This window comes from Diceros bicornis, chromosome 28, assembly GCF_020826845.1.
Source record: "Diceros bicornis minor isolate mBicDic1 chromosome 28, mDicBic1.mat.cur, whole genome shotgun sequence".
Classification (NCBI taxonomy): Eukaryota; Metazoa; Chordata; class Mammalia; order Perissodactyla; family Rhinocerotidae; genus Diceros; species Diceros bicornis.
In genome coordinates, this window is record NC_080767.1 from 22,155,237 (window position 1) to 22,179,282 (window position 24,046).

At 49.0% G+C, this 24,046-nt stretch overlaps 1 protein-coding gene across 11 annotated transcripts in view; it reads left to right on the forward strand.

Moving 5' to 3' along the window:
• The window catches only part of ZNF618 (zinc finger protein 618), a 182,497-nt gene that overhangs the window by 125,664 nt on the left and 32,787 nt on the right, over positions 1-24,046 (forward strand). For 7 of the 11 annotated variants that reach the window (XM_058523845.1, XM_058523847.1, XM_058523846.1 and 4 more), the window contains exons 4-10: positions 2,823-2,900; positions 3,574-3,612; positions 8,522-8,611; positions 9,519-9,554; positions 9,641-9,718; positions 16,981-17,040; positions 17,587-17,676. In XM_058523845.1, the coding sequence (XP_058379828.1) occupies positions 2,823-2,900; positions 3,574-3,612; positions 8,522-8,611; positions 9,519-9,554; positions 9,641-9,718; positions 16,981-17,040; positions 17,587-17,676 (471 nt within the window). The remainder of the gene's footprint in view (positions 1-2,822; positions 2,901-3,573; positions 3,613-8,521; positions 8,612-9,518; positions 9,555-9,640; positions 9,719-16,980; positions 17,041-17,586; positions 17,677-24,046) is intronic. The other 4 variants (XM_058523856.1, XM_058523848.1, XM_058523849.1 and 1 more) reach the window with 1 other exon arrangement.

The following is a 24,046-nucleotide window of genomic DNA, read 5'->3' on the forward strand; positions in this document are numbered from 1 at the left end:
GGGCCCCCGGCTAGAATGTGGTGAGCTGGGATTTGAACCCAGTTTTGCTGACACTCTGCACTCTCCCACTCCCCATCTCTCTGCCCGTCCAGCCTCCTCTGCAGACAGGGCACCTGAAGCCCAGGGTCCTAGGGTAGATGAGGGGCGGGTAGGGCCTTGAACTCCAGTGTCCCTCCTGCCAGCACACAGTGCTTGGTCTTGAGACTCGGTGAGCCGGGCAGGTGCCCACTTTGCCCTGGGGGCCGAGAGAGGGCATGAGGCTGACGAACCGCCATGCTTCCCGTGAGTCTCCGGGAGGGCTGAGACCTGTGAGCAAGGCTGCATGTGCACGCAGCTCTGTCCATGGGCTGGGGGAGAATCCCATAAAGCCAGGAGGGACCTGGCCTGCTTAAAACCGTGTCCACTGGGTGGGTGAGTGAGGGGACCCATTCCAGTCTGCAGGCTCTGTCCATCAGCCTGCAGTAATTGTACAATTTGAGAGAAGACCTTAGGTTGTTCAGTGCATTTGGAGAAACTGAGGCCTGGGTCTCGTGGCAGAGAGGAGCAGAGAGGGGCATAGAGACCTCATCTGCAAGTCTGGACAGGTCTTCCCTCTCACAGGCTGTGGCCTCAGTCCTCTGGGGAGAGGCTCTGCCTTCCCTGGAGTGCCTCCCCCTCCATCTCCTGTCACCTCCAGGACCTCGCCCCCTCTTCCCGAAAGGCCTTTCCTTTCCCTTCTTCTGCCTGCTCACTTCTCTCACTTCAGCCCCTCACTGCAGCTGTGTTAGAGTCTGTCACTGTGCCCACGAGGTCCTGCATGTCACTCTGGTAGCACCATCCCCTTGCCTGGTGGCCTGTCTGCTTCCCATCAGACAGAGGGCAGCATTGCGTCTTGCTCACGGTCGGGGCCTCAGTGCCGGGCCCGTTGAAGATGCTCAATAAATTCTCGATGGGTTGAAGGGGAATTGGCAGAAACCACTGCAGAGTGGGCGGAGGCACAGGGAGGGAGCCAGGGTCATTATTACTCAGTGACAGATGAGTACAACAGGCGGGCGGCGTGAATTTATTGAGCCCCCGCTGTGTGCCAATCATAGGGCTAAAGACAAAGAAATATGCAGTCTGATCTCTGCCCTCCACGTGTTTATATTTTTCCCTGTGAGACAGGGTAACACAAATAAAACTGCTAAATAACAGAGTGCCAGATTCCACGCTGGCGTTAGGGTGGCGCTGTTCTCTTCAGTGAGCCACCGTGGTGGGGGGGGCGATGTCACCCGTGTGCCACCTACTCGCATGCTGTGTCTCATTATCCCGCCCTCAGTCGTGAGTCGTAGGAGTTGTAGTCCTGTTGTACAGGTGGGGAAACTGAGGCTCGGACAGGTTAAGGGACGTGCCCGAGATCAGACAGCTGGGGTGGCAGAGGTGAGCTGATGTTCAGATTGCAAGCCTGGTGCTCTCCTGACTTAATCTGGTACCTTAAGTTAACGCCTGGTAAACAGGCCTCTGCCTCCAGGAGAGACGGAGGGGAATAGGAGTCGGGGCTGCCGCCGTCACTGGGTATCGGGCTCATGGAGGAACACTGTTCACGCTTCATTCCATCTTCACATCAGTGCTCTTGCGTTATCCACATTTTTCCAGGGAGGAAACTGAGGCCCAGCCAGTAAATGGTGGAGCCGAGCCTCCAGCCCAGGTCTGTCTTACTCTAAACCAGTGGTTCCTGTTCCGGGTTGCTGGGCGTCAGAATTCCCCGAGGACCCTTTTGAAAAAGGCAGATTCCTGGGCCCCTAGCCATTCTGGCGCACTTGGCCTGGAGTGGCGCCAGGGCCTCTGTATCTGTGCAAGCTCCCTGGCCGTTCTGTTAGCAAGGATGGGACCTGGGCCCGGTGGCTTCAGGCCTGCGTGAGGGCTCAGGTCCATGAGGAATGCTCACGGCCTCCGCTCCGGTGCCCCTGCCGGGCTGGGTCTGATGGGCTCTGCGTGCCGTTCCACTGTGGGCCTTTGCCCCTCCTCTGCATGGGTGGGGTCCGCCTTTGACCTGTCTGAAATGCCCACTGGGAACGTAGCCATTTCAGGTTACCTGCTCCTGGGAGAAGGGCCTGGCAAAGGGCTGGCAGCAGGCGTTTTCATATGTTGGTCTCTGCATGGGAACAAGACAGCTCTTTAGCAGAGGCGGCGGGGGTTCCTCTCTTTGTCCAGCGTATCTTTAGTAGGGCAGGGCATTTCTTGGGGGAGGGGAGGCTGCTATACTAATGAGGTAGGTACTTTTAGCCCTGTTTGACAGATGAGCAAACTGAGGCTTAGTGTGTCCAAGGAAATCAAGGTCGTGCTCTGTAAGTAGCAGAGCAGAGATAAGGACCCACTTGTGTCTGCTTCGAAGCCTGTCCTCCTCACCTCTGTGCCATCCTGGCAAGGAGGAGAGGTAGCTAGAAATTAACCTGATGCATGGAAGTGATGATTTCATTTTGTGGCTGCAGTATGTTCCTTTCAGAGCACCTTTGTGTTCATCTCTTTCATCCTCTCAAGGAAGAAGTATGAGAGGTAGCTGAAGAAGTTACCTTCTCCGTCTTACAGGTTTGGAAACTCAGGCCCAGAGATGGGAAGTGACTTGCCCAAGGTCGCTCAGAGAGTTGATGCAAACCTGGAGCTAGACCCAGGCCTCCAGACCCAGTGCCGTCTCCAGGGTCTTTGTGCCGCTTTGCTTGCCAGGATCAAGGCCGCCCGCTGGACGAGCCCTGACCCCTTGACGCAGAGTTGGCGGCCCCTGGAGGCCTCGCCATGGGCCCTGGGGGCTCGCGGGTGCAGGCGTTGGTGCTGGCTGACCGGTCCCCTCCTTTGCTGCCCTCCAGGGTCCTATGAGTGTGGGATCTGCGGCAAGAAGTACAAGTATTACAACTGTTTCCAGACGCACGTGCGGGCGCACCGAGGTGAGTGGGCTGTCCCCGGGCAGAGCCCAGGGGCGCGCCGCCTCCTTCTTGGCCTGTTTGACCCCTGGGCCCCTCATGGGTGACCCCGGAGGCCCTCAGCGCCCCAGTCCTCTCTTGTCTCCTCCCTCTTGCTGTGCTAGGAGGGGCACCCGGGGAGGAGAGGGGAGGCCTCCTTAGCTTGGGAGAGCCCACGGGGGCCGGGGGAGCCAGCAGGACCCGCCACCAGGCTTCTGCTCTCCAGTGCCCCCTGCCTGCTCTGCGTGGGCCTGCTCCCTCCCACGATGCCTCAGTGTTGCTCTGTGTCCTACGGGGAGGGGGCCCGTGTCATCGTGTGTGCTCCTCATGACAGCCCTGGGAATGGGGTGGGTTGGTGTCTCTCATTCTGAAGATGAGGGCACTGAGGCTGAGGGGCAGGAGGGATGATGGCGCCTGTCCCTCCCTGAGCCTGGCAGGCAGAGAGGAAGGGCACCGGGTCAGGGGCTGGCTGACGGCAGGGGGCATGGGGAGGGACTGTGAGGGTTCGTTCCCCTGCGTCTTGAGTGGGAAGAGAGCGTCCCTGGGCTCTTTGTAGTGGGCAGTCCTTGCCACCGCCTGCCCTGGCTTCGCTCTCGGCACCAGCCCTACGATCGGTCCGGTCTGCTCACCCTTCTCAATCTCTCTCTCTGTCTTCCAGACACCGAAGCCACCTCAGGGGAGGGAGCCTCCCAAGGCAGTGAGTATTTCTCCCTCTTCATGGGCTCCAAGAGGGCTGCGGGTGGGAAGAAGAAGAGCTGAGGCCTTTATTTTCCCCTTGTCCCCTGGGACTGCCCTGAGTAGCCTCTGGGAGACACATTGCTGTGGTCTAGGCCAGCCCTCTGGTACCTCAAAGCAGCATGTCCCAAAGTGTGTTCATGGCGTACTCATCCTGTTCTGTCAGTAAAGGGTTCTCTGGCCAGATAACCTGGGGAAACCGTCTACTGAGATGAGCAGGCATCTTTGCTGTAGCTTCCTCAGCGCTCTTCACTGGCAAGTACACACGTGCACCCCCATGGGGGCCCAGCATATGCAGTTTCCTCTGTGTTTTGACTCCCGCTCATCGGTCTGGGGCTTCATAGCTGGTGTTTGGGAAATGCTACTTCAGAGAGTTCCCTCATGAGCCCCACGGGGGGCTGATCTCTGGGGTGTGGCATCCAGGGCCTGGGGCGTACAGGGCTTTCACACCCGGAGACGGTGCTCTGCTTTGCTGCTCACAGGCCCTGCGTGCCCTCCCTCCAGATGTAAGCCCATGGGCCTCGTAAGCAGCCAGCCAGATGGGTCTAGGCTGGAGTGGGACCTCTCCCCCCCAACAAACCTGAGCTCCAGAACCAGCCCTTCCACTCCCAGGGCTATACCTAACAGAAGTGTGAGCTCCTGTCCACCAAAAGATGTGAACCAGGATGTTCTTAGAGGCGCTGTTTGTAACAGCGCCAACCCGGAAACCAGCTGAGTGCCCAGCGCTAGTGGAACAGACAGATAAGTTATGCTGTGTTCACCGCAGACCGCGGGCCTGCGGTGAGAAGGAATGTGGATCCCCCACAGACACAACGTTAGCAAAAGGAGCTCAGCACAGACAAATTCATCCAGCTCATCTCTTAGTGTACAGAAAGTACCAAAACAGGGAACGATTTCATGCCGAGAGAAGTCAGAATACTGGTGGCCCTGGGGAAGGGGTTTTCTAGGTGCTGTTATTTGATCTGGGTGCTAGTTAACACAGGTGTTTTCAGTTTGCAAACATTGAGTGAGCCGAACACTTAGGATTCGTACGCTTTTCTACATTAGGAGTCAGCAGACTTTTTTGTAGGGGACTGGAGAGTAAATATCTTAGACTTTGCAGGCCAGACGTGTTCGTTAGACTTTGCAGGCCAGACGTGTTTGTCACCAACTGGTCAACTCTGCCATATGGCTCGAACACAGCCAGAGACGGTATGGAAATGAATTCCTTGCAAGACAGATGGTGGGCAGGCTAGAGTTTGTCAACCCCTGTTCCACGTGTTTGTTACATGCCATAAAAAGTTTTTTAAAATAATAAGTAAACATGACCCCCCAAAAAAATCAAAACAAAGCAGTTTAAGGAGGTGTCTGGGGCTCCAGTGGTGCCTGTATTGGACGGGGTCCTAATAATACTTCTTCTGAGCCACTTTCCCATCTACTCTCTCTTTGGATTGTGACACCATGCGAGAGGCAGGCAGAGCTGAAGCTACTCCTCCAGTTTCTGGAGAATCTGAGGCTGAAGTTGGCCAGACACCTGCCACGGGGCCCTCGGCTGGGAGGAGGCGAAGGCCTGTCCCTCCTCCCCGAGCCCTGCCCCGGCCTGGCCCCTGGCTCTTTCTCCCTCAATAGCTCCCTTCTCTTCCGGCTCCCATGGTCTGCCTGTGGTCAGCCACACATTTACAGAACTTCCCTATTTATCTTTCCTTCCTCGGCTATTCTGGCCGCACCCCACCAGCCTCTCCGGCAGCCCCTCAATGATCCGTTGTGTTCTGTCTGGCTTCCGTTGTTCCAGGAGGTCTGCTGGTTGTTGAGGGCTCTGTAGCCGGGGGTATTTTTAGTCCTTCCCTCACTTCCCTTCCTCCCTGTGGAGTTTTTCCCCGTGGCCAGTGTGCTTTATTTTATCCTCAGTCCCACACCCCTGCCCTGACCCAGGCAGCAGTGCCTGCTTGGAAAACCTGGCGTCCTCACATACCAGCCTTGTTCCAGGAGCCTGTCCGTGGAGTCTTGGGGCCAGAAGGGGCTTGTTGAGAATAGCAAGTCCAACCAACCCATTTTGCAGACAAGGATATTGAGTCTCAGAGAAAAGTCATCCAGCTTGTGAGTGGGGGAGGTGGGCAGAGAAACCAGGTCTCATGCCTTCTAGTCCAGGGATCTTTCATCTATTTGTTGGAAAAATTGTACAGACATTTGTAGAGGCATATACCCACTCACCTGTCTCTCAAATAAGACAATAAAAGATTAATTCCACATCCAGTTCTCTTGCTACTGTCTCATTGCTTTCCTTTGCAAAACAATACTGTTAGGTAACATTTACCAAGTATCTGTTGTATCTTAGGCGTTGTGCTCATTTATTCTTTATGACAACTCTGGGAGATGAAGGAACTATCATTCCCATTTTGCAGATGAAAAAACCAAGCTGCAGAGGTCAGAGAGCGTGTCCGACGTTAGTCCCACTTGGAAGTGATCGAGTTGGGTTTGAGCTCAGGCAGCCTGACTCCAGAGCCGCGTTCCCAAGTGCGTCCTTAGTGGCGTTCCTGGAGACCCTGAACTCTCTCGAAGCTCTGAAGATGTGGTTTCACTGTCAAAAAATCATTTTGCTGTTCTTCTTTTGGGGATAATTCACTTGTCCTAATCCACTCCTGCCTTAGGCGGCCCCGGGAACGTGGTCCCCGTCCACGTTGAGGAGGAGGAGTGTGTGGGATTCGACAGAGGAGGATAGGGGCTCTTCTCAGTGGCAGAAAGCTGGGGGTTCCCATTTTATTGGAGGCGGTAGCTGTGGCCTAGCTGGTTGGAGAGGCTGTGTGGGCAGAGACAAGACAAGTGGGGCAGACAGCTGTGGAGAGGGACTGGCTCCGGCCAGTATAGGAGAGGAACTTTGGAGCAGGGCCCCATCTGGAACCAGCAGACCCCAGCTGGCCTTGACTCTTCCACCTCTGTTTCTTGGGTGTCCAGCTCCAAGAGAGGATTATGGTCCAGATGGGATGTGATGGGGGGGGGCGGTTGTCTAAGCTGGATTGCTGGCCATGGGAAAGGGTTGAAGCCTGAGCCGGGCTTGGAATCCTGGAACTGCCAACCTTGGAGAGGCCCCGGGAGTCGACTCATCTGCCGCCCCCCGCCCCCTCAAATTAGGAGGAAAAGAGGGGAAGCTGAATTCTGAGGTGGGGTTAGCACTTGCTGGCAGTCTGGGCAAGGCAGGGCAGGACTGGCCTTCCCTCCTCCGCACCCCACCACCTCTTCTGCACCTCTCCCTGGCTGGCTCGGGTGTGGGCATGGAGATGGCAGGGCCTGGTAGGATGGTGGCATGCCTGGACCCTGCCTGGTCCCCACATCCTCAGAATGTCTGTGTGCACCTCGCTCAGGGACCAGTTAATCTCTGTATCCCTGGTGTCTGCCAGGGCACTTTCAGAGACTACAGGTGTGGTGGAAGAGGTGGGGGCAGAGGCCGGGAGATGGCTGATGTCATCTGTGTCCCTAAGTTCAGCTAAGTGGGGGCCAGAAACCTTCCCATAGAATTGCCTGGCTTTGCAACCTTGGGATGGAGGAGTCTCATCAGATCCTGTAGTTGGGTGCTGAGGAGCAGCAGAGGGGCCAAGAGGCGGGTGCCCCAACCCAGGAGTGGAGGGTGGCTTATGCAGACAGAGGAGGGCCATGTCCCCTGATGCAGCCGTGGCTTGGAGTTAAGTGAAGGTTTGAATCCTGGCTATTCCCTGCACCACTCTGCAGCAGTGAGCAAGTTGCCCAGCTTCTCTGGGCTGGGCATTCTCAGGAAGATGGAATGGATGGGCCCTCCTAGAGAAGCCCAAGGAATGCACAAGCAAGGTCCATTCTAGAACAGTTGTTACTATTGCTGGTGTGGAGAGGGCAACGTCCTGAGTCCAGCCTAAGCCTTTGGGTAGACCTGGAATCATCCAAACTCAGGCCCTGTATCCATTATCTATTGCTGTGTAACACATTTCCCCAAAGCTTAATGGCTTAAAGTAACAAACATTGATTATCTCACAGTTTTGTGGGCAGGATCAGGGGGTGGTTTCACTGGGTCTTCTGGCCTTGGGTCTCACGCGTTACAGTTAAGGTGTCGGCCCCGCCTGGGATCTCATCCAAGGCTCAGCCAGGCAAGGAGCTGCTTCCACGCTCACTCACATTGGCGGGGTCAGTCATTCCCAACCCGTTGGACTGAGGGCCTCAGATCCTCACTGGTTGTTCAGCAGAGGGTGCCCTGTGGATCTCTCTACAGGGCAGCTAGCAAGCGCGAACAAGAGAGAGATGGTGCGAGCAAGACGAAAGTCACAGTCTTTTGTAACCTAATCTCAGAAGTGACATCCCGTCACTTCATTGCATTCTGTTCATTAGAAGCAAGTCACTAGGCCCAGCCCAGACTGTAGGGGAAGGGAGCGCACAGGGCGTGAAGGCCGGGGTCGTTGGGAACCATCTCCGAAGCTGCCTTTCACAGGCCCTCCTGGCTGTGGTGCTTGGGACAGGTCCCTTCTGACCTTCAGCCTCCTTGGGTGTTAAGTGGGTTACTTCTTCCTCCCTCAGTTGTAAGAACTGGTGGAGGAAACGCAGGGGAAGCGCCTGGGCTGGCGCCTGGCAGCCCAGCGCCCAGGAGGCGGCAGCCGCCGTGATGGCTGTTCTCACGTAGCTTCACAAAGCGGGGTGGGCTGCTTATGGACCAGGCCGTTTGCAGCTCAGCTCACCCAGGGCGGGATTGGGAGTTGGTTTGAAAGTCATTTCAGGGCTCCCTGTCCCCTTGTGTAGAGGACCCCCAACACCCCAGGAACTGATTCTCCGTGGAGTCACCATTTGGGGCCAGTCTGGGCTAGTCCTGTCTTCGGTTCCTGCGGCAGATGCACCGGCCCAAAACCCCACCCCAGGTGACTTTCCATCCCCTGCAGACAATTTCAGGTACACGTGTGACATCTGCGGGAAGAAGTACAAGTACTACAGCTGTTTCCAAGAGCACCGCGACCTGCACGCAGTGGATGGTGAGTCAGGCCCCTCACTCCTCGGGGGCCGAGTCCCATAAAGAGACACCCCCAGGGCTGCCTGTCAGGCTCCCACCCCGCCCCCGGTCCTCCCCTCCCTCCTCCTCCCCAGAGAAGGGTCCGGCAGCAGCCAGACCACGAGGGGAGTGACCAACCCCTGGGCATTCTGGGGGAGAAAAGGTCCCTATCATACTAGGTATGTGCTTCTGATTAGGGTCACCCAAGTGAAAATGCCGTTTTAGTAGGTCAAAATCAGTCAGATATCGGCAATTTGACATCAATTCATTTTACCGTTTCAGATGGAGTATTCACATGCTTTGGTGAAATTAAACCAATTTTTAAAAATGAATGAGGGTATTTTAGCATCTTAGATTACAGAGTTAAAAATGAGAACAATAAATTTAGGTAATTTATTTCTAGAATCTTAAGCATGCTAGAAATGGTGTCCTGGACCTGGAAAGGATTTTGGGGGCCCCCTCTAGCCCCACACCCCCAGCCCATCTCAAACTCTGACAGCCAGGCCCCGCCACCTACTGCCGCTGGCTCATCCTTCCTCTCACCTCCTCTTCCTCTCCTGATCTTTCTGTCTTTTCCTCCTGGCTCCTTGAGTGGGTGCTGGTGATCCAGAAATAGGCCAGACAGAAAGTGCTGCCTGCCCCAGGGTGGCCCCAGCCCGCGGGGAGGATGAGGAATGGAGGCCCAGGCTGTGTCCTGGTTGGGGTGCGCCCTCCTGTGGCCCCTGGTTCTCTGGGGCGTCCGCAGTGGCCAAAGTAGCTCTCTTGGGCCCCAAAGGCTAGCTTGCTGGCACAGTCTAGGAGCATCGGGCAGAGGCAGCTGTGGGCAGGGACTAACGGGGCTCCTGTTTGCTTCTTTCCTTCTGCGGCTGCCGCCTCCCGCCCGGGCGCAGTGTTTAGTGTGGAAGGGGCCCCCGAGAATCGGGCAGGTAAGTCTTTGATGGCTGCCACCTCCCCTGTCCCCAGCTGGGCTCCCTGGGTACCAGGGTGCTAAGGGCCGTATATTCTCCCACAGACCCCTTCGACCAAGGTGTCGTGGCCACCGACGAGGTGAAGGAGGAACCCCCGGAACCATTCCAGAAAATCGGGCCAAGTATGCGGGCCTCTCTCTGGGGCTGGGGCTGCGTGGGGAGACAGGTGGGGGGTGGCTGAGGGCAGCAGGGTGAGTCCCGCCTCTGGAGGTGCAGAATTGCTAATTCTGCAGCAGCAGTGCTGCCAGGGATCCACTGGCCTCCTTGTGAAATGGGACGATCAGTCTTAGGGCCTTAGCTTTTGAGAAGTAGCAGCACAGCACAGGGTCAAGGTGAGGGCAGTGAAGGTAGCCCGTGCTTGGTGCCCTGGCAGTCTGTTAGCCGTCCTGAGCCTCGGCTCCTCACCTCTGGAATGAGGATGACATTTCCCCGCAGGTTTGTTGGGGGATTAAATGAGATCATGGATGTAAATCACCTAGTAATTAGCACAGTGCCTGGTACATAGTAGGTGCTCAGAAAATTGCTGCTGTTACTAATGTCGCCCGAAGGGGTTTGTCAGCACATGAAGCTGTCCAGGGAGCCATGTGCAGACGTTCTGTCCTTGTCCCAGTAAGCCCCTGAGGGCGGGCAGGAGCCGTGCACATGTCCGGCCTGTTTCAGCACACTTGTATTGAGTGTTGTGGGGACCCAGCAGTGAGCGGACAGATGTGGCCCTGCCCTTGGGAATCCACATAGGGAGGGGACAGTAGGTCAGCCAGCAGATAGTTACAAGACAGCCAGAAGAACAGGGAGCTGTGGGGGCCGGGGAGGCATCTGTCCAGCCTTGGAAATCCAGGAGGCTTCTTCGTGGGGGCGAGGGTGGGGAATGAGCCCCCGCATCCCACACGAAGGCGGGAGACCAGCACTCGGTCCAGGAATTGAAAGGCAAATCGATTCCGAGTTCAGGCCTTAGAGAGCCTTGAATGCCATCAGAAGGCATTGAGACTTCATTCAGAGGGGAACCAGCCGGAGAGTTTACTAGGTGGGGAAGGGACTTGATCAGATTTGCATTTTAGGAAGACCATTGTGCCTGCTGCCAGGTGAATGGGTTGGAGGATGTCTCACCAGTGAGACTCGTCCTGTCCCTCCAGCCCGTCAGGAATTTACACACTTGCTCTTTGTTTCTCATGCCTCTTACTACCCAGCAAGACCTTTAGTGACTCTCTCATTACAGTAAGGATTAAGGCAGCTCGTGAAAATATGCACACACAGGTAGACCGAGTGGATGAGGAAATCTGAGGGAAGGAAGGTGGACCTGGAACAGGGAGGGCAGAGACGACCCTCGGGGGCGGAGCTTGGCCCGGCCCTCGGAAGGCGTTGGCTGGGACCGCCGTACTGTTGCTTCCTCCTTCCTCATAGGGGATGATTCTCTGCTTTCTTTCACCTCTTAAAGCGCTCAGGAAACTGAAGATGTGATGGTATGTATAGAGTGGTTAGCACAGTGCTTGTCATATGCAAGTAAACATTCAGTAAACAGGAGCGTTAAGATAATCTTGAAGATGAAGAAAATGATGAAAACCTCAAAAAGTTAGACTGCGGGAAAAGCCAGGTGTAAATCAGAAATGCTCCCTAAAGGACATTCATGGGCAGATATGGGACAGGGGCAGCGGGGTCCATGACCTCCCACTTTAGAACACTATCTGCCAGCAGCCCCGGCATAGCACTGCCCTGCCCTGCGATCTGTAGCATCGTCATTGGGAAAATAGCCTTTGGGGATCAGACAGGCCCAGGTTTGAATGCTGGCATTACCAGTTCCCTGGCTACGTACCCCTCTGAGTGTCCTTGGACTCATCTGTAAGTTGGGGGCAGGAACATCTGTCTCTTCTACAGCACCGTTGGAGGATGCATGTATAAGGTGTCTAACCCAGCATGTGGCTCGTATTCAGGGCATAACGGGAGTGATGTTGCTGAGAAATAGTCAAGAGCGAGAGCTTTAGGGCCATCCCAAATAGGAATCCCAGCTCTGCACTTAATACTGTGTGGTGTCCTGCAACTTTTATAATCTTTCTAATCCTTAATTCTAAAATGGAGTGATGACAATAAAACTCACCTCTTAGGATTGTCTTGAGATTAGATGAAATTATATTTTTAAAGGTATTAGCACAGTCCTCGACGCTTACGTGGAAAACATTAAATAAGGATGCCTATTAATTACGGAGGAAGGTGCAGAACAAGATGAAACTTGTTCTGTCTATCAGTAACTAAGTCGGACAGACAGCCAGTGCTAGGACCTGGGAGGAGTTATCACAAATTATAAGGAGCAGGGAATTGCACTGAGAAATCCAAACTGAGGTTGGCTCCCTGCATGCTCCCAGCTTGACACCATGGGAGTGAGATTGCTAGAATAGTGTGAGGCCGGTTCTTGTTACCACTCCGGGGCTGCCTTGTGAAATAAGAATGCTGCTTCTTGGGCTGCTGCCACTTCTTATAAGCAGGCGAATGCCACAGAACCCTGAAAATGACGAGGTGTGGAATAAGGAGAGCCATAGAGACAGGGTGCACCGTGAGGGGACTAGTTGCCGCAAGTAGAGCTCTGTAGGTCGGGGGAAGAGGAAAAGTCCAGGCAGCACACGCGCTGGCAAGTGCACCTTTCACGTCTGCATTGGCTGAGCAAGTGAGAATTGGGTACTTACAGAAGAGGAAGCTGGAGGCACGCTAGAGCAGAGGAGTCCTGCCAGGGGAGGGGGCTGGTCTCAGGGCCCTGTGTGTCGGCCCGCTCCTCAGCTGCAGATCTGACAGTCACTGCCACGCTAATGGGAAGATGGAGGGCAATTCATTCATGTCTGTTGAAACTTAAGTCTGGATCCAGGTATAGGTTACTTGATTTTTATATGTGGAAAAGAAGAGTAACTTGAAAAATTAAAAAAAAAAACAAAACATGGGAACTACGAAATTTCACGTAGCAAGAAAAAGAGAATTTAGGAGACTCAGAAGAAGAGCATACCTCTGAAAATGATCTACTGCAAAATCTAGTAGAAAATTCTGTTTGACAACCACAATCGAGTATAGATACCCCCGCTATCCGAAAGTAGAGCATTCCTGTGAAACCTTCCATAAGCCAAAATGGTGTAAAGCGAAGAAGCAATTACCGTTAATTCATATGGGAAAAATTTTTGAGCGTTCCCAGAACCCCAAAATAACCTACCAAAATAAGTTGAGATAAAGCCCAGATGCTCACAGACACAGTTCAAAGCTCTGCTTGGTGCTGAGATGCTGAGTGTAGTTCCCGGGGAAGGAGCTTGGTGGTGCCCCTCTCACTGCTTGGGGTGCGTGCTGCTTCTGTAACAGTGCGATGCAAAACACTGAATGCTGTTGTCGCTTTGCAAAAGGGAAAATTCCTTTCGAATTTCTTTCAGTAACAAAAACACGTACTAATATAGGTCTTTTATAAAAGCAAAGTGGCATAAACCAAACTTTCAGATAGCAGGGGAAGCCTGTATAAGAAAATGTGACCTGTCTTAGTGGGCTTGGGCTGTCTTCACAAAATACTGCGGACCAGGGGATTGAACAGCAGACGTTTATTTTCTCACAGTTCTGGAGGCTGGAGGTCTGAGATCAGGGCACCAGCGTGGTCGGGTTCCGGTGAGAACTCTCTTCTTGGCCAAATACCATTACGTTGGGAGGTAGGGCATCAACATCTGAATTTTGAGGGGACACAGTTCAGTCCATAGCATGACCCCTGTGAAAAGGCAGCAGGATAAGATGAAAAGGCAAAGAGAGAGGAGTGAGATGAGGAAAGATCGCAGAGAAGCAGAAACTAAGAACAGAATTAAAACCTGCATTGTAGATAGCAAAGAGCAGAGTTGGTCTGCAGGAATGGAATTAATTATGTGAAGGACAGACCCGAACAGATGAAGATACCAAGAGGAAAACATGAGAAATATGGAGAATGAGGAGCCAGTTCCAGATGATCGGTGGCGTCGTACCAGTGGGACAGAAGCAACACTCGAGAGAGAAAATAGAAGAAAAATTTGCTCAGCTAAAGAAAGACCTGTGTATGCAGATCTAAGGGCTCGTCACATGTCAGGCAGAGTCAATATAAAGAGACCCATAGGGCCAGCCCTGGTGACCTAGTGGTCAAGTTCAGCGCACTCTGCTTTAGTGGCCCAGGTTCGGTTCCCGGGTGTGGACCTACACCACTCATCAGCAGCCATGCTGTGGCGGCGGCTTGCATACAAAATAGAGGGAGATTAGCAACAGATGTTTGCTCAGGGCTAATCTTCCTCAGCAAAAAAACAAGCAAAAAAGAGACCCATAACTAAATGATCTTAGTGACTTTTTAAAACTATAAATTAAAAAAACCCATGGGCCGGCCCCGTGGCTTAGCGGTTAAGTGCGTGCGCTCCGCTGCTGGCGGCCTGGGTTCGGATCTTGGGTGCACACCGACGCACCGCTTCTCTGGCCGTGCTGAGGCCGCGTCCCACATACAGCAACTAGAGGATGTGCAGCTATGACATACAACTATCTACTGGGGCTTTGGGGGGAAACATAAATAAATAAAATCTTTAAAAAAAAACAAACCCAAAAACTATTATAGACATCTAGAAATAAAGCAGGTTACTCACAAGTGAATCCAAGGTGGACTTTGGTTCAGACTTGTCTACAATATCAAATGCCAAAATATAGTGGAATATGTTTTGAAGGGAAAAACGTAATCTAAGAATTTTATATCTGGACAAATGGTGATTTATGTGTGAAGTTAAAAAGGGCTCAAAAACATACTATTTCTCCTATATACCCATCTTCAAAAATTATTTGAAAATATACTCCAGTGAACTAAGTGGTGAAGGACATTTAAGGGCTCAATTACGAGGAATTAATTCATGCTACAAGAGGACTTGTAGTAAATACTAGAACCAGGTGAACTAGAAGTAAGTTTAAAATGTTGCAAATCTGATTATAAAATTGAATGCAGAAGACTAAGATTCTTGTAAAATATTAAAAATGAGTTTGAAAAACGCCAGAAGGAAGGAATAGGTGAGGGATACAGTAAAGAAGGCTAAATCAGTCCTACTCACAGTGTGCTCCCCAGACCAGCAGCACCAGTGTCTCCTAAAAGCTTATGAGAAATGTAAATTCTTAGCCCAAGCCAGAGCTGTGGAATCAGAATCTCTAGGATGGGGTCCAGTGATTTGTGTTGTAACAGTCTTTCTAGATGATTCGTACACAGGCTAAAATTTAAGAAGCACTGAGTTAAACTACCTTTCTCCATGGTAGTAGATGTGAAAATATTTCCTGCTTGACTATAGCCATTAGAGACATATATCTTATAATGGAGAATGTTAGAAGATAATGGAATATCGGAGAATAATGGAAAGGCAAAGAGAAACAGTTTCAGTTTCAAACAACTGAAAACTAAGGGAACAAACCAGAAAGGGTAAAACGTGTGGAAAAAATCATAACGTAAAACAAGTAAAACCAAGTCTATTATAACAATAAAAGCAAATGGCGTAATCCTCTTTATTATAAAGACAAAGATTTTCAGGTTAATTTAAAATAATCCAATTGTGGTGGTTTATTAGAGACATGCCTGGTTAATTCCTTATCTTTTTCTCTTCTCTTTCTCAGAGAACTTTCCTGCTTCTTAAATAAGTTGAATTCCCTGTTAGGCTTTTCATAGCCCTGTAAATGTCTCCTTAAGAGCACCCCTGGTGGTTGCAGTTTTAAATTTATGATCTGATTATTTGATTCTCTGGACTGTAAGGTCCTTGAAGGCAGGAACCCTGACTGTTTTTGCTCAACGTTTTGTGCCAGCGTTTAGCACAGCATCTGTTTGATGAATGAAAGTACAAGAAAATTTGGGGAAATGTCTTGAGCACATTAAACAAGTAGAAAGGAGGATCTGATGAAGTGATGATTATCAAGAATTAATAATATTAATGCTAGACAAACTAATCAAACAGTGTAATTAGATGTTAGAGCAGTGATGCTAAAACTTTCCCGTGCATCAGCATTTTCTGGGGGGCCTCTTAAAACACAGATGCTGGATCCCATCCATAGAATTTTTCTTTCAGTATATCTAAGTCCTGAGAATTTGTATTTCTACTGGGGATGCTGATGCTGCTGGCCCTGGGACCACACTTTGAGAAGCACTGTGTTAGAAAAGAGCGGACTATTAGTGAAGGGTACAGTTCACAGTGAAGATTTTAATTTCATGAGCCTGTATGCATCAAACAATGGTGTATCTAAATATACAAAATAAATCCAGAAATACAGTGAAATGGAAAGATTTATCACAGAGCAAGTAGAGAAACAAGATTATATAGGGTTTGAATAATATAACTAATATAGTCTATCTAATGACTTTGAAGTCTGCAGAGAACAAATAGTATATCTTTTCCAGTGTTCATGAATCAGTTACAAAAATTAACTACTAAAAATTTTAAAGCTTCTATTTTGAGAGAGAAAAACCATAATCAGAATAAGAAACCAATTGAGAAACAGTATTTGTAACATATAGAACAAAATGTTGATGTCTTTAGTCTACAGAATTCTTAGTGATTTAAAAAAGGTAAATATACCTAGAGATACTTCCGCTGTAAACACAAGTAGGAAGGTCACAAATGAACAACTACAGTTAATTGAACATGGTAAAGGGTCAGTTTCCTTTAGAACTCAAAGAAATGGAAAATAAAACTAGCAGAGCCATATAGGCCCCCGCTGTCAGGCACAATGTAGAAAAATGATAACGCTGGCTACCGTGTATGGAAACAGTCACTTGTACTTTTTACTCATTGGGATGAAAATATTCGCAACCTTTTGGTAGGTAGTTGGTGCTCTGGTATATATCAGAACTCTCAAAAGTGCATATCCTTAATTTATCCTGAGGCAATCATGTGCAAAGGTCATGCACAATAATCTTTATTTCGCAGTGATGTGCAGAAATAATGAGCACATGTGCAAAAATTTCTGCAAGGATGTGGATCACAGCATTTTATTTTAAGAAGGGAAAAAATTTTGAAACAATCTAAATGTCCCCTGGTGGAGCAGCCTGGCTCAGCAAATTCCAAAGTCCAGTGGGAACCATGCAGCCAATAAATGCAGTGGAGATCAATGTTTATTGATGGAGCAAGATGTCCGCAAAGTATTGTCGATTGAATGTACCGGGTTACAAAGAGGATATAGATCAGGGCTGGCTGATTCTGGGCCCGCAGGAGCTGGATAGATGACATCAGTGACAGAGTCGCCCTCTAGATGAGATGGGAGTGTGGGGTGGGGTCTAGGGCAAGTGGCAAAGTGCACGCTCTCCCCAGGGGGTAGCTGCTGCTCTGGGGATTACAGATGATTGAAAGTTCTCTTATTTTAAAAATTTTGTATTTATCGGTATTTTATAATTTTCCCCCAGTGAACAATATCACATCAGACATTTTTAAGAAGAAAGAAGTTAGGCAGTGCCAAAGGAGAGGTAAAGATGCAGTTTGGGGGTACCCGAGAGGAAGAAGTGACCCCTTCTGCAGGGGGGTGGGGGTGCTTGGGGGCAGGGAAGGTCGTGGAGACGCGGGGACCCGAGTGTGGCTGTTGCAGAGGGCAGGGCTTGCAGAGGGGCTGAGAGAGAGGTTGGCACTGGAGGTCACCTCGGGTTACCACCCGTTCCCTGAGCCCTGGAGCCTGGGAGGTGGAGTGATGAAGGAGAACAGCGTGTGCCAGGTACTGTTCTAAGCACTTGACATAGAAATTTAATCCTCACAGCAATCCTATAAGGTGGTCCTGTTATTATCCCTGTTTTACAGATAGGAAAACTGAGGCACAGAGAGGTTAAGAGATTTGCCGAAGGTCACACAGCCCGAAATGGCCAAGCTGGGATTTGAACCCGGGTAGTCTGACTTGAGTGGGCTCCTACTCTAGCTGGTGGTCCCAGAGTGAGGAGGAGTTTGGGGGGAGGGAGCACGCTGCTGCTTCTGGATGGGAGCCAGGCGCCCCTTCCCCACACTTTTCTCTCCTTCTTGGACAGAAACTGGCAATTACACCTGTGAGTTCTGCGGAAAGCAGTACAAGTACTACACGCCCTACCAGGAGCACGTGGCCTTACATGCCCCCATCAGTGAGTACCGCATGGGGGTGTGGGGGAGGGCTGGGCCAGCTGTAAGCCAAAGCTGTGGAGCGCTGCCAGGGGACGGTGAAGGCAAAGGTGGGCTTGGTCTGGGCCAGTCTCGAGGTGTCCGGGTCTGACCCGGGGTCGCTGTACTGCGGTAGCTGGGATAGCTGGGACAGCTCCACCCTTCGGCCAGGAAAGCCTGAGTCTTCCCTCAGTGGACTCAGAGGCCTGGGGCCCATGTGGATTTTGGGTTAGGAGGGTCCAAGTCCTTCGGTGACCCTGTCCCCACTTCTTTAAGCACGTCCAAATCAGGTGGTTCCTGAGTCCCCACCCCCGAAGTCAGCACCGCATAATGCAGCCTCAGTCTGAACCAGTGCAGGGCCTCTGACCCAGGCTAGGGGGTGCTCATCTAGACAAGACAGCTCCCTCTACGCCCTTGGTGGTGGAAAGGGTCCGAAGCTAGAAGGAGCGCTAAGCCAGGACCCAGAGGGCCGGGTATTAATCCCAGAGGGATCGCAGGCTTGCTTGTGGCCTTGGGCAGGCCTCGTTCTGTCTCTGGCCCCCAAGCTCTCCCTCCTCCCCTGACCGGGAAAGAAAAGGGTTCTAAGGATCCTTCCCACAGGTCCATCCTAACCTTCCAGTCTCCTGATGCAGCTGATTTCCCAACTTCCCCTCTGGGTGTGGGAGGGGCTCCATCCTTAGAACCCCAAGTGTATGAGCTGGGAGGGCCTTCAGTCCTCAGCCAAAGTTCTGACAGGAGGGGCTTAACCAGAGTCCCAGGGCAGTCGGGCGGGATGTTCAGGAGCGTATTTGGGAGTATCCTTGATTTTAGCTGTCCCCGCAGAGCTGTGGGGATCCCACTGTACAGTCTACGGATGGGAAAGCTTGGGTCCAGAGGTGGGGAGGGATTGCACAAGATCAACAGGGGTTCCAGCTACCTGCAGTCCGGGGTGCTCATGCCCTCCTGGAGCCCTGACAACAGCAGCACGGGCAGGTGGCCCCCACCGAGAGCATTCAGGTGGGCAGGGAGAGTTGTCCAGAGCTTAGAGGGCCATGTAGGCAGCTTCCCAGGAATTCTCCCCTGAGCAGAGCAGCAGGGCTGAGGGTCTCCGCATGGGCTAGAGCTCCCATCCTGCTCAGACTGCTGGGTGACCTTGTGCCTGCCGCTTCTGTTCTCTGGGCTCAGGTTTCCCACCCGTGGGAGCTCTCGAGGCCTTTCCAGCCCAGGAGTCTGGATTCGGGTCACCTCTCGTGTGAGGAGACCCTCAGGCAGGCAACTGTGGTGACGCAACTAGAGGAGCCCACCCAGGCTAGGGCTGTATGGGTCATCCGGTGCCCACCAATGGCCGAGTCCTGTGGGGGGAGAGAGGACACAACTCCTGCCGGGTGGGCACTGACCCATCCGTTTGATCCGCTAATGGTGCTGGTGCTGAGACATCAGGGTTGTGGCTCAAGCTCCATGGCTTAGACCCCTCTGGGGATCCCACTCTCCACAGGCAGGGACGGGGCAGCTGTGTGTGGGCACCTGCCCACCTGTGCTCTCCAGGAAAGCAACAGCTGCCCTGCCGCCTGGAGGGGATGCTACCCAGAATGCACTTACGCTTAGGTGTTAGTTACAAAGCCAGCCTGCAACTGTGGTGTCAGCCTTTAGAGAGTAACTTGAGTGCTGCTCCTGCTCTCCCCCAGATGGCTCTCCCTGGAGCAAGGTGGATAAGGTCACGGAGTTAATAAGAGGGGGAGCTTGGCTTTGAACTGGCAGGCGAGCTCTGGGTCCATACTCTTAGCCCTGAAGCTGTCCTGCACCACGTGTCAGGTGGTGCAGCAGAAAGGGGTGCATCCCTTGCACCCTGATTTCTTCCCTAACATCCAGGTGCTTCTCTCCTGAAGGGCTGTCTACTCTTCCTCTGTTCCTCATTTTCTTTTTCTCTCTGTCGTGGACTCTTTGTCTTTTTGCATCTGTTTCTTGAGTGAATCTCTTGTCTGTTACTCACTGGAGTCTGAGGACTCTGGAATCATCTGTGTTGAAAATATAGCGTGTGAGAGATTTAGGCTAGATCCAGCAGAGGATTGATTCTCCAAGGCTGACCAAGAAGTAGCCCCTCCAGTGGCCTTTAGATCTAGACATTTGTATGTCCATGGGTTCCATGAGGAATTAGGGGCTGGACTTGACGGCTTCATCAAGTGATACCCGGGGCCAAGCCTTGAGAGACCCTGGGTCTAGTGAGAGCATCCAGAAGGAACTTTGCTGACTGCTGAAGTTCTTACGAGTGGAATCATAGATTATGTGCTCTTTTGTGTTTGGCTGCTTTCACTAAGAAAAATGTTTTTAAGCTTCATACATGTTGTATATATCAGTTCCTTTTTATTTACTGCTGGGCAATATTCTGTTGTGTGAAAAGACCACAGTTTGTTTAGCCATTTGCTTGTTCGAGTTCCCAGTTTTAGGCTATTATGAATAAAGCTGCTATGAAAATGTTCGTACGAGGTTTTTTCTGGACTTGTGTTCATTTGGGTAAATACCAAGGAATAGAATTGTTAGGTCATAGGGGAGAGTATGTTTTTAAGAACTTTTTAAGAACCAACAAACTGTTTTTCCAAAATGACTGTAGCATCTGACACTCCCACCAGCTATGAATAGGAGTTCCATTCGCTCTACATTCTTGCCAACATTTGGTGGCACTGGTTATTTGATCTAGCTGTTCTGGTGAGGGTGTAGTGGTATCTCATTGTGTTGTTTATTTGTATTTTCCTGATGACTAAGGATGTTGAACACTTTTTCATTGGCTTATTGGCCATTTGTATATTTTACTTTGGAAACTGTTTAAATCTTTTGCCCATTTTTTGGTTGGGTTGTTTGTCTTTTTATTATTAAGTTGTAGGAGTTCTTTATATATTCTAGATCCAGGTCCTTTATCAGATACATATATTGTGAATATTTTCTCCCAGTTTTTGGCATGCTTGTTGATATTCATATAGTATCTTTTGATGAGCACTTGTTTTTTCATTTTGATGAAGTCTAGTTTATTATTTTTTTCTATGGTTAGTGCTTTCTGGGTCCTACCCAGGATATCCTTGCCTACCTCAAGATGGTGAAGATATTCTCCTTCATTATCTTTTAGAAGCTTTATAATTGTAGCTTTTGCGTTTAAGTCTGTTATTCATTTCAAGTTAACTTTTGTGAGTGATGAGAGGTGTGAATTGAGATTGATTTGATTCCGTATGGATATCCAGGTGCTCTCACACCATTTGTTGAAAAGATTGTCCTTTGCCCATTGCGTTGGGACCTTTCTGAAAGTCAGTTGAATATATGTGTGAGTTTATTTCTGTTCCATTGATCTATTTGTCTGTGTTTTTGTTGAAATGCTCTTATTTACTGGAGCTTTACAGTTAGTCTTAAATCGGGTATTCTCAGTTTTTCAGTGTTGTCTTTTTTAAAGAATATTTGTCTCTTCTAGGAATTTTGCTCTTCTACATAAATGTTTGTCTTCTTGCCAGTTTCTACAAAATTTCCAACTGTATTTTGTTTAGGATTACACTAAATCTATAGAACAATTTGGGGAGAATAGACATCATAATAATATTGGGTCTGATTTGGTCCAATCCAAGAACTCTGAACATACTCTCCAAGTATTTGGGTCTTTTAATTTCTCTAAGCAGTAATTTGTACTTTTCAGAGTAGAGGTCTTGCACGTATTTTATTAAATTATCTCTTAAGTATTTTATGTTTTTGACACTGATTTTTATTTCCCAATCTTTTTTTTTTTTTGTGAGGAAGATCAGCCCTGAGCTAACATCCAATGCCGATCCTCCTCTTATTGCCGAGGAAGACTGGCCCTGGGCTAACATCCATGCCCATCTTCCTCTACTTTATATAGGACGTCTCGACAGCATGGCCTGACAAGCGGTGCATCGGTGCGCACCCGGGATCCGAACCCCGGGCCGCCAGCAGCAGAATGTGCGCACTTAACTGCTACGCCACGGGGCTGGCCCCTATTTCCCAATCGTTTTTTGCTAGTACATATAAACACAGTTGGATTTTTTATATTTAATTTGTATCCTGCAACTTTGCTAAATTCACTTATTAGTTCTAATAGTTTTTTTTGGTAGATTCTTGGATTTTCCTTGTACATGCTGATGTCATCTGCTGATAAAGATAGGTTTACTTCTTTCTTTCCCATCTGTACTCTTTTTATGATGTTTTTGTTTCTCACTATACTGATTAGGACCCTCCACTACAATGTTGAATAGAAGAAATGAGTGGGTATCTCTTGTTTCCAATCATAGGGTTCAGATTTTCATCATCAAGTGTCATCATTTTCATCGAGTATTGTGTTAGCTGAAGTAGGGTTTCATAGATGCCTTTTATCTGTTGAGGAAGTTACCTGCTATTCCTAGTTTACTGAAAGCTTTTATCATAAATTGGTGTTACATGTTTTTTCCTACAACTATTGAGATGATTATATGATTCTTATCTTTTATTCTGATAATGTGGTGAATTACATGGATAGATTTTTGGTTTTATTTTTTTAAGAAGTCACCATATTTTATTAAAATACATTGACTATCATAAAGTCAAATTATGAAATGAACTTAAGAAGGTTATAATGTTGGGATGTTTGTTCTTTGCTGGAACAATGACTTACTTCTTTGAAGCTTCTTTTTCTTGTATAGACATCTATATTACTTTAAGACTTAGGATAGTTTATAGAGTTAATTTGCTTTCAAGAACATGTTTTCTGTTCACTTCTATCGGAAATTCCACAGGATTTTACCTGGCTTTTAATATCACTCCCAAAACTGAGCCCTCAAGAGCAGGGGACTCCAGTCCTAGGATTAGCAGAATGCCCCATATTCAATCAATGGTTTGTTAATGATGGTCATAATCAAGGAAATAAATATTTCTGGTGAAGTTTTTAAAACACTTTTATTGAGATATATTGTCATACGATAAAGTGCCTGTATTTAAAGTGTGCGATTTGAGAAGTTTTGACCTATGTATGCACCCGTGAAGCCATTACTGCCATCAAGATAATGATCATATCCATCACCCCCAAAAGTTTCTTTGTGCTGTTTTATAATCAGTTGCTCACCACTTCCCCATCCCCAGGCAAGCACTGATCTGCTTCCTAGTACTGTAGATTAGTTTGCATTTTCTAGAGTATTGCGTATATGGAATCTTATGTACTCTTTTTTTGTATGGGAGGGGGTCTGGCTTCTTTCACTCACCATATTGTTTAAAGATTCATCTGTGTTTGCATGTCTCAGTAGTTCATTCCTTTTAATTGATGAGTAGCAGTATTCTGTTGTCTGCATGTAGATACCACAATTACTTTTATTTTTTCACTTATGGATGGACATTTGGTTTGTTTCCAGTTTGGAGGTAATACAAATAAACTTGCTGTGAACATTTGTGTACACATCTTTGTATGGACAAATGCTTTCATTTCTCTTGGGTAAATCCCTAGGAATGGAATGGCTGGATCATGTGGTAGGTGTATGTTTAACTTCTAAGAAACAGCCAAACTGTATTCCAAAGTGGTTATATGCCATTTTACATTCCAACCAGCACTATACTTTTCTTTTCTTGTAATGTTCTTGTCTACTAAGTTGAATATCAGGGTAGTACTGGCTTTATAGAATGAGTTGGGAAGATTTTTCCCTGAGTATAGTGTCAGTTATGTTAGGTTGATTAATTAATGTTGTTCAAATCTCTATACCTTTTCAGGTTTTTTTTTTTTTTTTTTTTTTAATCTGCTTGTTCTCTCAAGTACTGAGAGAGAAGCATTGAAATCTACCACTATAGTTGTGAATATGCTGTTCCTCCCTTTAGTTCTGTCAGTTTTTGATTCATGTATTTTGAAACTTTGTTTTTAGGTGCACACACTTAGGATTATTATGTCTTGAGGAACTGATCCTTTTGAAAATTGTGCAATGCCCTTTATCTCTGGTAATACCTGTTGTCCTGAAATCTACTTTATCTCATATTAATATAGCCACTGAAGCTTTCTTAGGCTTAGTGTTTGCATGGTATACCTCTTTTCATCCTTTTCTCTTAATCTATCTGTGTCTTTTTATTTGAAGTGCATACATAAAGTTGGTTCTGCTCCTTTATCCATTCCAGCAATCTCTGCCTTTTAAATGAAGTATTTAATCCATTTATATTTAACACAATTTATTGATATGGTTGGATTTACGTTTACCACCTTATATTTTTTTCTATTCGTCCCATCTCTTCTTCTTGTTAATTTTTTCTTTTCTTGCCTTCTTTAATATTAATTAAGAATTTTTTTTATTTCCTCTGCTAACTTTCTAGCTATACCTCTTTTTCTTTAGTGGTTACTCTGTGGTTTATAATATATATCTTTACTGTATTATA